General features: G+C 40.0%; 2 protein-coding genes across 12 annotated transcripts in view; both read left to right on the top strand.

Annotated features, from left to right (window-relative positions):
* Nucleotides 1-3,395, top strand: part of TOGARAM1 (TOG array regulator of axonemal microtubules 1) — a 148,030-nt gene extending 144,635 nt beyond the window's left edge. For 6 of the 7 annotated variants that reach the window (XM_045587617.1, XM_036458229.2, XM_036458225.2 and 3 more), the window contains 2 exons: nt 826-912; nt 2,256-3,395. In XM_045587617.1, the coding sequence (XP_045443573.1) occupies nt 826-912; nt 2,256-2,509 (341 nt within the window). In that variant the 3' untranslated portion in view covers nt 2,510-3,395. Of the gene's footprint in view, nt 1-825; nt 913-2,255 lie in introns of those variants that run through there. The other variant, XM_045587618.1, reaches the window with a different exon arrangement.
* Nucleotides 3,396-12,764: 9,369 nt separating this feature from the next.
* PRPF39 (pre-mRNA processing factor 39) overlaps nt 12,765-15,474 on the top strand; it is a 44,163-nt gene continuing 41,453 nt past the window's right edge. For all 5 annotated transcript variants that reach the window (XR_004991414.2, XM_036458080.2, XM_036458156.2 and 2 more), the window contains exon 1: nt 12,765-12,919. The gene's annotated coding sequence lies outside the window, so the exon portion shown is untranslated. The remainder of the gene's footprint in view (nt 12,920-15,474) is intronic.

Genomic DNA, 15,474 nt, shown 5'->3' with positions numbered 1-15,474 from the left:
TACAGATTGGGGCCAAATACTACAAACCACATATATGACAAAGAACATATCTAGAATATATGTAGAACTCTCAAAACTCAAAACATTAAATTTAAAAATAGCATTTCAACTAGAAAATGAGCAAGAGACATGAAAATACTTTTTACCAAAGAGGATATATGGTTGGTAAATAAACACATGAAAAGATTTCAACTTCACTAGTTACTAGGGAAATGCAAATACAAATTAAGATCATGTTCACTTGGTCTTTCTTTTGTCTTTGAACTTTGTCTAGGGCTTTCTTTTGGTTAATAAAAACAGATATAATGTATGTCTTTTCTAAAAGCAAGGTGTTGAAAGATGAACTTTCAAAAAGCAGAGAACACCTGTAATTATGTAAGCTATAACCTTTTGGTGAAAGGTACATAAGACTGCTCTGTACTGTCTTTACAACTTAACTATTAATCTATATTTATTTCAAAATAAAACCTGTAAAAGTCAGTAAAGGTAAAAACAAACAAACAAACAAAAACCACAATTATTTTTCTGTTTTTTTTTTATAAACATATATAGTATAGTTTAGAATAAGATACCTAGGATATAGACAATTCCTTATACATATACACCATACAATAGCTCCTTTAATGTTTTGTAATGTATTTTTATGTTTCATTTGCTCTAAGAATGTTACTCTAAGATTTCATAGAGAATTTTAAATTGTGGTCATTTAAGAAGATTAAAAACATCTTTCTAATGCATTTGCATATTTTTGTTTTCAATGCTATGTAATTAAAAATAACTAAGATCTCATAACTCTTTAAACATGTCTCTGTTCTTTTTGTTCAGACAATTACTTACTTCTACAGCCATTTTGCACAAAAGCTCAGTTTTTAAATGGAAAAGCAAAACAGGATATGACTGAAAAGCTTGCTGGTAAATATTTTTTGTTAATTTTATTTTATTACTTTTGAGAGAAAGGGGTAGGGGAGAGAAAGAGAAAGAGTCATCAATTTGTTGTTCCACTCATTTATGCATTCACTGGTTGATTCTTGTATGTACCCTGACAGGGCAACCTTGGCATGGGAATGACACTCTAACCAACTGAGCTATCTGGTCAGGGATAAAGAAATGTTTTATTAATTAAGAATAAACTTATGGGTATTTCATTTTAATTTAAGGAAAGCTGCCAAATTCAATATCATTACCCATGAAGTAGAAATAAATTATATCATGATTCACAAGACTTTTACCCAAAAATTTTCTTTAAAAGAATTTTATTATTTTTTCTCCAGTAAGTGTTTAGTCTTCCTGTTAGTAGAAATAAACAGAATGAATAAAAATAATTAAAATCAAATGTTAGTTTCATAAAAATTGCTATTTCAAATTATGTGTTTGATAAAAGGTCAATGAGTCGAATATGTAGAAATTTTTAATTAACTGCATTTAGAAAACATGAAGATGAAATTTGGATTTCATTCCCATTTACCATTTTTGCCTGAACTAATCATCATATATGGAATTCTAGTTCTTGAAGCTGCCAATCTTTAGGAGGAAAGTTTCTGACCTTTTAAGATAGTTAACATTTTAGAAAAATGGCATTGGGAAGAAGTTATGTATATATACTAAAAGCCTGGTGTATGAAAATTAATGCACTGGAGGGGGGAGGGTCCTTCAGCTTGCCCTGCCCCCTCTCACAATCTAGGAGCCCTCAGGGGCAGGAGGCAACCCAGCAGTCAGAGGAAAGTAATGCTCCCATCACACCTCCACTGCTGCCACTGCCAGCAATGCAAACCTTGGCCAGCCTAGTTACCTGAGCCTCGGGCACAACTGGGTGGCTGGGAAGTTGCCATCTGAGGCTTGCCTGTGCCATGGGCCAGCTCTGGGTGGCTGACCAGCTGGCATCCAAGGCTTGCCTGCACCTTGGCCAGTCATGGGTGGCTGGGAGGCTACTGGGGCCTGGGAGAGGGGTGGGGGCTCCGGAGGCAGACACCCCAGCAGAGCTTAGGGGACTGGGTGTAGCCATCTTGTAGCTGTGCCATCTTTGAGGGCATGGCAGTAAATTAGTATATTCCTTCCTATTGGCTGTGGGCACAGCCATCTTTGAGGGCATGGGAATCAATTAGCATATTCCCTCCTATTGGCTGTAGGCACCACCATCTTTGGGATGGTGTGAGGGTTAGCATATTTCCTTTTTATTAGATAGGATGCTTTTTAATTAGCAGAACTTGAATTTATTTTTTTTAAACCTTACGATTTATCATATTTTTATATTTCAGATATTGTTATGGAACTCTATCAAAGAAAGCCCTTTGCCACAGAACAGAAAGTATTGGTTGTTTTATGGCATCTCTTAGGAAACATGACAAATAGTGGCTCTCTGCCTGGAGCTGGAGGAAATATACGAGTAGCCACAGCTAAATTATCCAAAGCACTTTTTGCACAGATGGGCCAGAATCTGTTAAATCAGGCTGCATCTCAACCACCACATATTAAAAAGAGTTTAGAGGAATTGCTCAATATGACAATTTGAAACGAATTATAAATCCTTCATGTAATATGGTATGATGAACAAAAGTGTTTACATGATGACAAATGGAGCTTTTTAAAGTTACATTTTCAGTGCCTGCACTTCTAATCCAGTAAATTAAGTCAATGGCTATTTTTATTTACAGCCTATGAGTACACATCTGACCTATATCACCCTATCACTTGTCCCATCACACAAAAACCTAAAATAATTAATATAACAATATTCATGAACTACGAGGAACATGAAGTGAATCCAATTTTAATATTTTTGAGAAAAGTCCTTCTCATTTGCACTATTCTATAGATATCGCAATTTGTTGCCCTAAATGTACAATTAGATTTATAATTAAAAATATACTTTTATTATGTAATCATGTTCTGCTATGTCTCGTTACTCAAGCTTATTTTATGAAGTGAAAGAAAAGTCATTGAACTATGTTAACACTAAGTTTTGTGTACTATTTTTGGAAAACGTGTATTCTCAAATCAGTCTGCTAATATGATTGTTCAGTATTAGCTTGTTTTTGCTGTTTTGTGTTAATGTGATATATTTGCTTACCACTTGGGTTTAATCATCTACATAATTGTGAAATTTAACAAATTATAATAAAGCATGATAACCAAAGTTTTAGAAAACATTTAAACATTTTGAATGCACGTTTAAGAAAACGTGTTGAATGTAACTTCCCTATTTTTTGTGCAAACACTAAATTATATTTCTATATGTCCTTACATTTATAAAGGTGTTAATTTGCTGTCCAGTTGTATAATTCTCAAAAATAGTGCCAGGTTGTCTATAGATTTTCTCAGAATTCTTGGACTACAAGTACTGTATGCATCTTAAAAAGGAAAAGGATTGTTATAAAATAAAAGGATTTATTTCTGTAGGTGTGTGAAAAGTGTCCTATTTTTCCAGCTCCCATATATGTTAAAATGGCAACACACACACACACACACACACACACACACACACACACACACACACTCTGTGTGGCCAGTGGCCAGATTATTTATTATGATCTCTGAACGCATAGTAATCTTGTCACTCAGTGTGTGTGTGTGTGTGTGTGTGTGTGTGTGTGTGTGTATGAAGCCTGGTGCATGAATTCATGCATGGGTGGGGTCCGGCCATCCTGGCCAGGGGGAGGGTACATGGGCAGTTAGCTGGCCTGCCTGCTGGTCGAACTCCTAGTCGAAGAGACAATTTACATATTAGCTTTTTATTATATAGGATGTACACTGAGTGGCCATATTATTATGCATTCAGAGAGCATTATAATCTGCCAACTCAGTGTATCCTATGTAATAAAAGCCTAATATGCTAAGTGTCCAGTCAACCCATAGGCCATTCAACAAATCAAAGCGTAATATACTAATGATATGCTAAGGCCACTCAACCACTTCCTACAATGTGTAATGACCACCAGGGGGGCAGACAGTCAACCAGTCGCTATGATGTGCACTGACCACCAGGACACAGACAGTTGACCAGTCACTATGACGTGCCACTGACCACCAGGGGGCAAACTCTCTGACCCATGGGTTAGCTTGCTGCTAGGGTCGGACCAATTGGGACTGAGCAAAATGGGCCGGATATGCCCTAGAGCCCTCCTGTGTCTCTCCCTGGCCCTGATAGTGCACCAGTGTAGTCCCTGGGCCTGGCCTGTGCCCTCTTGCAATCTAAGACCCTCAGGGGATGTTGGAGAGCCGGTTTTAGCTCCATCCTACAGACCTGACTGAGGGACACCCCCCACTGGTGCACGAATTCGTGCACCAGGCCTCTAGTATTATAATTTTGATCTAATTCTATTGATGTGGGTTATAGTACCTTTACAGGAAAATAGCTATGTCATTTAAAAAATCTAGACCTGAGATTTCTCATTTTTAAAATGTGAGGGTTGGACTAGATGATCTTTAAAGTTCCATTTTGTTCTACATTTCTATGATTCTGAGTTGTAGTTTACTCTATGATCACTTTATTACCGTTGTGAACTAACTTCATTCTCTTTTACTTCTTATGTCACTGACCAGTTTTTAAATGTATTTGTCTGCTTTTTAAATTGTGTTTGTTTGTTTGTTTGTTTGTTTGTTTTGCCCTGATCAGTGTTCTCAATGATTAGAGCATTGGTCCTTGGACCAAAGAGTCACACATTTGATTCCTCTTCAAGAGCATATAGCTGATTTGCAGGTTCGAAACCGGCCCTGGTTAGGGTGCAAGCAGGAGGCAACCCATCAATGTTTGTCTGTCTCTCCCTCCCTCCTTTCCACTCTCCCTAAAAATCAATGGGAAAAAAATATCCTTGGGTAAAGATTATTTAAAAATGGGCTTGCTTTTTTTTTTTTAAATAATCCATGACTTAAAGGTTTTTTAAAAATGTTTTTAATGCCATTTGAAGCTAAGCTGAAAGAAGATCAAAGACTTACTTTATTTATATGCACTGTTTTATATTTACAAACATACTTTAAAAATACTTTATCTTTTCTTTAAGTGTATTTTATGTTCCTATAATTCAGGTTTGAAGTTGGCAAACTTTTTCTGAAAGAACCCGGAAGGTAAATAATTTTGACTTTGTAAGCCACGGACAAATTGTAGCATATTCTTTGTTTTTGTTTTTCTTATAACCCTTTAAAAAGAATAAAACACAACTTTAACTCAGAACAAACAAAAACAGGCCTCTGGCATAGTTTGCAACACCTGGTTTAGACTCGTATAGCCTAAGTTATAAATTTGAATGTGTCATTAAATTTGTTTCAACCCTTTATGATATGTGTCATTGACACCATAATTATAGATTCCAGACTTTATTAATTTTGAATACTAGCCTTCTGTCATGGCAAATGTGTCTAAGTTTATATCGATTGTTGTTGATAAGGTAAAGTTTAAATTTTAAAGGCAAAAGACCATTTCTCTATATGCAGACCCATTGTTTTATTTTTTAAATACATGGAACCATTTTATTATTTTTTGTTGTTAATCCTCACCTGAGAATATTTTTCCATTAGTTTTTAGAGATAGTGGAGGGAGAGTAAAAGAGAAAGAAACGCCAGTTGTTGCCTCCTGCACACACAGGGATTAAGCTTGCAACCAAGGTATATGCCCTTGACTGGAATCAAACCTGGGACTCTTCAGCCCGCAGTTTGGCACTATATCCACTGAGCCAAACTGGGAAGGGCTGACCTGCTATTTTAAATAGATATAGTTTGAACTTTGTATTGAAGAAAGTACAGTAAATTTAATCACTACTGGGAAATGAAGACTCTACATAATCTATGTGTTTTCTCTGTTTTAATTTATTGATTTTTAGAAAGAGGATAGGAAACAGACAGAGAAGCATTAATTTGTTGATCCCCATTTTTATGCATTCATTGGTTGATTCTTGTATGTGCCCTCAACAGAGAGTGAACCCATGACTTTGGTGTACCAGGACGATGCTCTAACCAACTGATTGCCAGTGTTTTCTCTTATTATAAAGAAAACTAGAGGCCCAGTGCACGAAAATTTATGCATTCAGGGGGGGAGTTGGTCCCTCAACCTGGCCTGTGCCCTCTCACAGTCCAGGAACCTTCAGAAGATGTCCACCTAGAAGCTTAGGTCCATTCCCCAGGGGATTGGGCCTAAACTGGCAGTCAGACATCCCTCTGGCATCCTGGGAGCCTTCAGGGGATGTCCACCTACTGGGGAGGGGGGGCAGGCCTAAGCTGTCAGTTGGACATCCTTAGCATGGCCAAGGAGGCAGAAGAGGCTCCTGCCACTGCTGCCGCACTGGCCCTTCAGCCCGGCTTGTGGCTGAGTGGAGCTCCCCCTGTGGGAGCACACTGACCACTAGGGGGCAGCTCCTGCATTGAGCATCTACCCCCTGGTGGTTAGTGTGCATCATAGAGATTGGTCGTTCCTCAGAGTCAATTTGCATATTACCCTTTGATTATATAGGATTTTTATATAGGACTAGAGGCCCGATGCATGAAAAATCATGCATTGAAGGGCGGGGGGGTCCTCAGCCCAGCCTGCCCCCTCTCTCAGTCTGGGAGCTCTCAGGGGCAGGAGGCACCCCTGCAATCTGGGGAAGGCAATGCCCCCATCACACCTCTGGTGCTGCCACTGCCGGCAGTGCAAGCCTTGGCCTGCCCTGATTACCTGAGCCTCAGGTGGCTTTGGGAGGCTGGGAAGCCGCCATCCAAGCCTTGCCTGTGCCTTGGGCCAGCCCTGGGGGGCTGAAGGGACTGGAGGACTCCAGAGGCAGGCACACAGCAAGGACCTGGCAGGGCTGAGGGGACTGGGTGCCACCATCTTTTAGGGCCTGGCAGTCAATTAGCATATTCCCTTATTGACTGGACACTGCCATTTTGGCTATGGCATGAGAGTCAGTTAGCATATTTCCTCTTTATGAGATAGGATAGTAATAATGTAATAAAATCCCAGACCTAAAAGTGTTCTCTATTTTAACTTCTTAATATTGAGTACTTAGAATTCTTGCACTCTGTTATCAAGAACTATTGTCAATTTGGAAATCAGCAAGGAGTTGAAGCCCAGCTAGCATGGCTCAGTGGTTGAGCATCAACCTATGAAGCAGGAAGTCCACCTTTTGATTCCTGGTCAGGGCACACGCCACAGCTGCAGGCTCACTCCTCAGTGGGGCGTGTAGGAGGCAGCCAATCAATGATTCTCATCGAAATTTCTCTTTCTTTCCCTTCCTCTGTGAAATCAATAACAATGTTTTTTTAAAAGAATTAAAGACTGATTGAAAGAACTATAGAAAAGCTGAAGGCTTGAATAAGTTGGAATAAAAGGATGGGTTTTTTTGTGGTTTATAAAATATATTTTTTATTCATTTTTAGAGAGAGAGAGGAAAGGAGAAAGGGGGAGAGAAAGGGAAATATCCATGTCAGAGCCAAAATCATTGTCTTCTGCATGCCCAACAAGGGATGGAGCTGGCAACCAAGGCATGTGCCCTGACCAGGAATTGAACTAGCAACCTTCTGGTGCACAGGGCAACACCCAACCACACCAGCCAGGGTTAAAAGATTTTTTTTTTTTACAAGCAGTGATAATTATAAAAATCTAACCCCACTAACACTGCAACTAAAAATAAAAGGGGGATGAAAAGCATTTCAATGAAATACTTAATTGAAGTCATGTCATTTGGTCCTTAATATATGAAATACTTTCATCACAGGATAATGTTCATAATGTGTTAAAGTGTGGGTGGGGGGGTGCGGGGGGGAGCCTTACTAAAAAATAAGTACAGTGTCTCCATCAAATATATATGCACCCAGAAAATAAAACTGGAGTTATATACACCAACATATTAATGGTGGTAAATGGTTGGTGAAGTTTTTTTTTTCAGTGTACTATTCTGAAATTTCTAATTTTTCAGAAATAAGCAAAATGTATTGCTTATGTAAAATTTTAAATTACAATAAATGAAGGTAATCTGAAAATAAAGAATATGAAGAGAAAAAATATGGCCCAAAAGAGAGACAGTAGTAAATATCTAAAGTGCTAAAAGAGATAGACAGTCATATGGCCAGAAGGGAGATGAGTGATTATAAAGGTAAAGAGCATAAGATTTTGATTTAGAAAGAATGGATTTAGAAACCAATTTTATTATCTGCCAAATCATATATATGTATATCCTGTAGTTATTATGGCATACTGAATTAAAATGGGATTATGTATAAGAAAATATTTGTAAACTTCAAATTCCTACAAAAGTCATTTATTCTCAACAGCAAATGAAGATGAAAGATGAGCAGAAACTCTATAGAAATCTTTAGTGCTAGGATAAGCTATGCCTACTTATTTCATTGCTAGTTATCTGGTTGAATATGTCAAGTGAAGGCAAAATCAATTAAGCACTGTAGTATTATTAATCATTTATGGTCTCATAATGTGTACTGTAAAAGAGGATTTAAACTCTTAACTCAAACTTCTCTGGGCAGAACAATGGGCCAAGTCAAGATTTAAAAGGGCATTAAAGTAAATTACAGATTTAGCAAAGTACTGGTTAAAAAATATGCCAGAACATGGAAGGTGTGAGACATCACTATGTAAAATTGAATGCAGAATGATCTGTTGGTACCCAACTATGACCAATTTTGAATGTGTATTTTTTTCTTCTTCACCACTATGCCTGGAATATGGTCTATATTGAGAACTAAATAAATAGTACTTGAATAAAATGATGAATGATATATAATTTTGAAATTTATTCTGGAGATAGAAAAATGTTTTCATGATTGGAAATGGTATACTGTATTTAAAATAACCAGTAGCAGAGGGATAGTTGGATGGAAGGAGGAAAAGATGTAGGCAGGGAAATCAATTTGGAAACAGATCAAAAGCCTACCTGTACAAATGGATTTCATCAAAGATTCTAGCCTAGAGGGTTGATACAGTCTGTGCACTGTGTTGAAAAATATTGTGAGGTTATATCAAATTCCTATAGGAGTTGTAGTGATTTAATAGTTAGGGCTCTGAGCTAAACTATAAAAGCAGTGGGAATTAAAAGAATGGACCTGGAAAGTATTTTTGTGGTAGGACTGAACTGAACTGATGCAACACTTAGGTAAGGAGGATAAAGGAGTCAACATTTAAGTTTGTAACACTAATGAGTTTCTCTAGTGAGATTTTGTTCTTTATTTAGGAAAGAAGGCCGTTCCTGTGTTCTTCTGCCTAAATCTCTTGGGACATGCTTAGATTCAAGGGAGGCTGGGAAGTAGAGTATTTAATTCCTAGTCTTAATGGTAGAGGAAGATAATTGAAAGGTCGTAGAAATGGATGTGATCCAACCTACAATATGTCATATTCCTGTGGTCCTCGGCAAATCGTGGCTTGGGAGCCACATGGGTTTGGCCCCTTGAGTGTGGCTCTTCCACAAAATACCACAGCCTGGGCGAGTCTATTTTGAAGAAGTGGCATTAGAAGAAGGTTAAGTTTTAAAAATTTGGCTCTCAAAAGGAACTTCAATCGTTGTACTGTTGATATTTGGCTCTGTTGACTAATGAGTTTGCCGACTACTGAGCTACCCTGACATTTCAAGGATATGTTTTCATAGAGGCAAAAAGACAGATTAAATATGTTCAATTAAGGTAAAGGTTGATCTTTGTCAGGGACTGACCTAGGAGGTGACTACCCACCATAATTGCTTTTAGTTGATCTGTCCTTTGGGGTTCATTTTGGTCTTGGAGTTTGCAAGACTGCCATGAAGGCCTTCCCTCAACTTGTCAGGCTAGTATGTGCCCTTTTTGTCCACAGAGTAAAACAGAGACATTTACTTTTTTCTAACATGTTTTTATTGATTTTAGAGAGAGAGGAAGGGGAAGGGGGAAAGAGATAGAAACATTGACTGGCTGCCTTCTGCACACTCCTTCCTGGGGATCAAGCCTGAAACCCGGGCAAGTGACTGACCAGGGATGGACTTCGTGGGTCAAAGCTCAACCACTGAAACATTTAAGTCTTTTACATTTGTGGATACAGGATGGTTAAAAATTAACATTTATAGCACAAGGGGATGGTATTTGAGGAACAAGATAACAATGAGGGGTTCTGTGGTCTAGTGCTCTGGGGCCAGTGGGTTGCACACTGTGAGGTCCAGATAAAGGAGATTACTCTTACTTTCCAAGTGTATGTTATCTTAGTGCAAAAAGATAATAGACGGGCTCAGACAGATTAAATATGTTCAGTTAAGGTAAAGACTGACCTTTGTCAAGAAAGCTAAAGGCTAGAATGTGACTACTACCATGACTTGCTTTTAATTAGCTTTTTTATGCTCAGACCAATCTATGTGGTTACTTTTGGTCTCTGAGTTTGTATGGCCTGCCATACAGGCCTTCTATTAGCTTGTCAGGTTTATTTTTTATTTATTTATTTATTTTTATTTTTAATAAATCTTTATTGTTCAGATTATTACAAATGTGATCCTCTTCCCCCGCTCAATTGCTCCCCTTCACCAGGTTCCCACCCCACCCTCTGTCCTTTCCCCATTCCCCATTGTCCTCATCCATAGGTGCACAGTTTTTGTTCAGTCTCTTCCCGCACCCCCAACTCCCCTTTTCCCTGAGAATCGTCAGTCCACTCCCCTTTCATACCTCTGATTCTATTATATTCACCAGTTAATATTGTTCATCAGATTTTTAAATTCCTTTGGTTTTTAGATTCACTTGTTGATAGCTACGTATTTGTTGAACATAATTTTTATCTTTATCTTCTTCCTCTTCCTAAATAACCTCCTTCAGCAATTCATATAATTCTGGTTTGGTGGTGATGAACTCTTTTAGCTTTTTTTTATTTGTGAAGCTCTTTATCTGTCCTTTGATTCTGAGTGATAGCTTTGCTGGGTAGATTATTTTTGGCTGTAGGTTCTTGTTATTCATCACCTTGAATATTTCTTGCCATTCCCGTCTGGCCTGCATGGTTTCTGTTGAGAAATCAGCTGACAATCTTATGGGTGCTCCTTTATAGGTCACTACCTGCTTTTCTCTTGCTGCTTTTAATATTCTCTCTTTGTCTTTTGCTCTTGGAATTTTAATTATGATATGTCTTGGTGTGGTCCTCCTTGGATTCCTTTTGTTTGGGGTTCTGCGGGCTTCCTGGACTTGTAAGTCTATTTCTTTCCCCAGGTGGGAGAAGTTTTCTGTCACTATTTCTTCTAGTACTCTTTCGGTATCTTGCTCTCTCTCTTCTGGAATCCCCATAATTCTGATGTTGGTTCGCTTGAAATTGTCCCAGAGGTTTCTTACACTATCTTCAACTTTCTGGATTCTCTTATCTTCTCCCTTCTGCAGAGGAGTGTCCTCTGGCTCTTTGTGTTCTAAATCTTTGTCTTGATTCTTGCAATCTTCCAGTCTGTTTTTAGGACTTTGTATACTATTTTTTATTTCAGACAATGTTTTCTTCATTTCTTGTTGATCCCTTATTATTTCTAGTTGCTCCCTTTTCATATCCTCATAGGTCTCATTTATTTTATCGGCCTTTTTTAGGATATTGTTGAATAACCTTATAACTGTAGTTTTGAACTCAATGTCCAATCTTTTCTTTTCCTCCATCTCCTTCCTTTGTGTCCTTCTTCTTGTCTGCATTTTAGTTGTTTCCCTGATTTGATGGAATAGCTTTGTGTGCTAGGTGTTCTGGTAGAGCCCAGTAGCACAGCCTTCCCAGTTACCTGCAGTGGACAGTCTTGGTGTAGCCCTTTGTGGGCTGTGTGTGCAGTCTTGTTGTTAAGCCTTGCTTATTGTTGGTATCACTGGGAAGCATTGATCTCCAAGCCAATTGGCTGTGAGGATCAGCAGTGTCTCAGCTAGGAGGGTTTCCGTACTCTCAGCTAGTCAGGTTTAGTATGTGACTCCTTTTTCTTCCACAGGGGGGAAAGGAGAGGGAGAGTTAGAAAACCTTATGGGGCCGAGACTGGTTTGGCTCAATGGATAGAGCGTTGGCTTGGGGACTGAGGGGACCTAGGTTCGATTGTGGTCAAGGGCATGTACCTTGGCTGCGGGCATATCCCCAGTAGGGGGTGTGCAAGAGGCAGCTGATCGATGACTCTCTCTCATCGATGTTTCTTGCTCTCTGTCTCTTTCCCTTCCTCTCTGTACAAAATCAATAAAATATATTTTTAAAAAAACAAAAAAACCTTTATGGGGTTGAGCCCAAAACCCTGGCATGTGCCCTGACCAGGAATTGAACCTGAGACCCTTCAGTCCACACGCCAACGCTCTGTCCATTGAACCAAACCGTCTAGGCCAACAGGATTTTCTTAAAAATTGATTTTGGAGAGAGAGAGGAAGAGGTAGAAACATCAGTGTTGAGAGAGAATAATTGATGGTTGCCTGCTGCACACCCCCTGCTGTGGATTGAGCCCAGAACCTGGGCATGTACCCTGACCAGGAATTGAACCAAATACCTCTTTGTTCATGGGTCAAGGCTCAACCATTGAGGCACTCTGGCAGGGCCACAGGGGTTTTTTAAGTCTTAATTTCTGTCCATTTTTAGGTAGAGAGGTAAAACCTAAACAATTGTTGGGAAACATCAGATTTGCCTACAAAGAAAAATAATTTCTTTCTTTGGGGGGCAGGGGGAGGGCTGAGCCTAAGATCACGGGTGTGAAAGGACCTAAATACCCTCTCAGTTTGGGAAGAACCCGCTGAGGGAGGAAACTGGGCCAGCAGCGGCCGCAGCCCCCGGCGCCCGGGCCGGGCGGGGGGCGGGGCTCTCGGATCCCAGCGGAGCCGCACGCACGCAGCGCGACCACGTGACTCCCTCGCGCCCCAAGCCCTCGGCGCATGCGCGGCGCGCTCTCTCCGGAGGAGGTGGTGTGGCGCTGGTGGCGGTGCAGTGGCGGCTGTGGGCGCCGAGACCCTGGAAGTGCCGTCGTCGCCCAGTTTGCGGCTCATGGCCTTGAGTCGCCTCCACCGTCAGGTCAGCTGGGGTGGGCGCCTCGGGATTGGCGGGGGAAGGGGCGGCGGGCGGGCGGGCGGGCGGGGGCCTGCCCGCTTTCAGGCCGCGCGGGGCCGGGCCTCCCTCCCGCCGGCTTGCGGCCTGGCCGGCCCGGCCCGGGCGCCCCGCTGCCGCTGCTCCGGCCTCCGCACCTGTTGGGTGGAGCAGAGGAGGTTTCTTTTCTTAGACTGAACGTTTCCCGGGCGGGCCTGGAAATGTGGGCCTCCACGTGATTGAGGAAGCGATTTGGGGTAAGTGTGGAGCCCGTGCTTCCCCAGGAGCTGGAAACCGGTGTGGCTGGGACGGCTGGAACTGGAAGGCTCCACAGCAGACGCCAGAACATTGGGGAAATACAGATTCTGTTAATAAAGCGTAATTTAGGGGCCCTGTAGGACGCGCTCCGTATTCTGACTGCATCAGCTAAATCTCTGGGCCCTGAGTCACAGCACCCCAAAATTAACAGAGCTTTTGGCAGGATAGAAGCAGAAAAACTAGACATTAAAGGTTTTTTGTAAGTATTTTTATTGATTTCAGAGAGAAAGGGAGAGGAAGAGAGAAACATCGGTGATGAGAATCATTGATCGGCTGCCTCTTGCACGCTCCCTACTGGGGATGGAGCCTGCAACCCGGGCCTGTGCCCTTCAGTCCACTGAGCCAAACCAGCTGGGGCGACATTAAAGATTTTTTGAAGAAATCTGTTTAAGAATGAAGTCTTCCTTAACTTAATAAGTGCTGCTCGTAATGTGTGACTGATGATTATTTTATGTCATGAGATTGTTACTTTTTAGTTTGATATTCACAGTACCTCCTCCTCTTTGAGAATTTCAAGTTATTTGGCAACTGATCCAGTCAGGTTAGGAATACTTGAAACTTTTCTATAGGATGTTGAAACTTAAGGAAGCAAGTTTTATGATGGAATTATGAATATGAAGTTCACTTTGGAACTTGATTGTTTTGGGCTCTGTAGGAGAGTAAGTGGCTTGAAAAAAAAGGAACAACTACTATTAGGTATTCCTCCTCCCCCCCCCTGTATTTATAACTACACTCTGGAGTTGCAAAAGTTGGAACTTTCCACTCTACAGTCTTTGGTGGGAAAAGGTGAACAAAAGGAATTCTACTGAAGACTTCTTTCTTATATTTCGAACTCTAAAATAATTAGAGGTAGACTAAAGATGGCTAATTGAAAAGCAGAAAATTTTCAGTGTCACTATGTGCTACTGGTTTTACTTACATTTGAATAAGAAAAAGAATTTTATAAATCAAATGATAAAACCTGTGTTTATGTTTTTCAAGCAAAAGAACAGAACCTTCTATGGTATGTTAACAATTCTTCATTAAGCAGATTTTTTTTTTTTTTTTTTAATTGCCAAAGGAAAAAGTGGTAATTCTAGCCAAATGATGATTGTTTTCCCTAAAAAACCGGAGTGATTGCCCTGGCTTGTGTGGCTCGGTTGGAGAATCCTGTGTGCACACGGAAAGGTCAAGGGTTCAATTCCCAGTTAGGGCACATACATGGGTTTTGGATTTGATCCCTAATCAGGTTGCATAAGGGAGACAATCAATTGATGTTTCTCTCTCACATCAATGTTTCTCTCCCTCTTCTTTCATCTCTCTAAAAATCAAAACACCTATCTTCAGATGAGGATTAAAAAACAACACCTGAGTGGTACAGATGTGTGTGCTCGTTCCAATTTCTGGAACATAATCTGTGACCATTTAGTCTCTGAAAACAGTTGCTAAAACCAGTGGTTATGGTAGTATCTTTTCCTAACATCCTGAGCCTTAAAATTAGCTTATCTGGATGAAGCACCCAGTAACTTGTTGATTGCAAAGTTAATTTGTTTTGCTCAAACTTCTCCTGACTTTCAGTCCTTAGTAACTAACATCTTCAGTTTTTTATGTGTTGCTGCTTATGAAAAGAATAATCGCTTACCTCTATTGGCTTAAATATAGAGAGTTTTAAAAAAGGCATTAGATCAAACTTACTGTATTCTTAAAATTAACAGTTGCCCTTTTTTTTTCCTCACCTAAGGATACATCATTTATTTTTATTTTTTTAAAAAGAGAGAGAGAGAAAGAGAGAGAGAGAGAGAGAGAGAGAGAGAGAGAGAGAGAGAGAGAGAGAGAGAGGGGGAAGTAGAAATAGAGAAACATTAGTCAGTTTCCTCTCATATGTGCCCAGTCGGGATTGAACCTGCAACCTTTTTGGTGTACGGACTATGCTCCAAGCCACCCAGTCAGGCCAAACTTCTCATCTTTAATTATGTGTGGATTATTTAAGTCATCCTCCAAATTTTACGTTGGTAGGTAGAATTGTTAGTCAAAAGTATATGTCATAACTAAACGTTAAAGGTATAAACAAAACTAATGTCTCTGTTCTCACTGAATTTAATATTCTAGTAATATTAATTTATCATAGTAATAGTGTAGCAGTGTTTTTCAAATATTTTGACTGCAACCCATTATACAGGGTGGGATAAAAGTAAGTTTATAAACTGTTTGGGGTATTCACAACTGTAAACCTACTTTGCCCCACC

The sequence above is a fragment of the Pipistrellus kuhlii genome, unplaced genomic scaffold (genome assembly GCF_014108245.1).
Source record: "Pipistrellus kuhlii isolate mPipKuh1 unplaced genomic scaffold, mPipKuh1.p scaffold_m20_p_1, whole genome shotgun sequence".
In the NCBI taxonomy this organism is placed as follows: domain Eukaryota; kingdom Metazoa; phylum Chordata; class Mammalia; order Chiroptera; family Vespertilionidae; genus Pipistrellus; species Pipistrellus kuhlii.
This window is presented reverse-complemented; position numbering and strand designations above follow the sequence as displayed.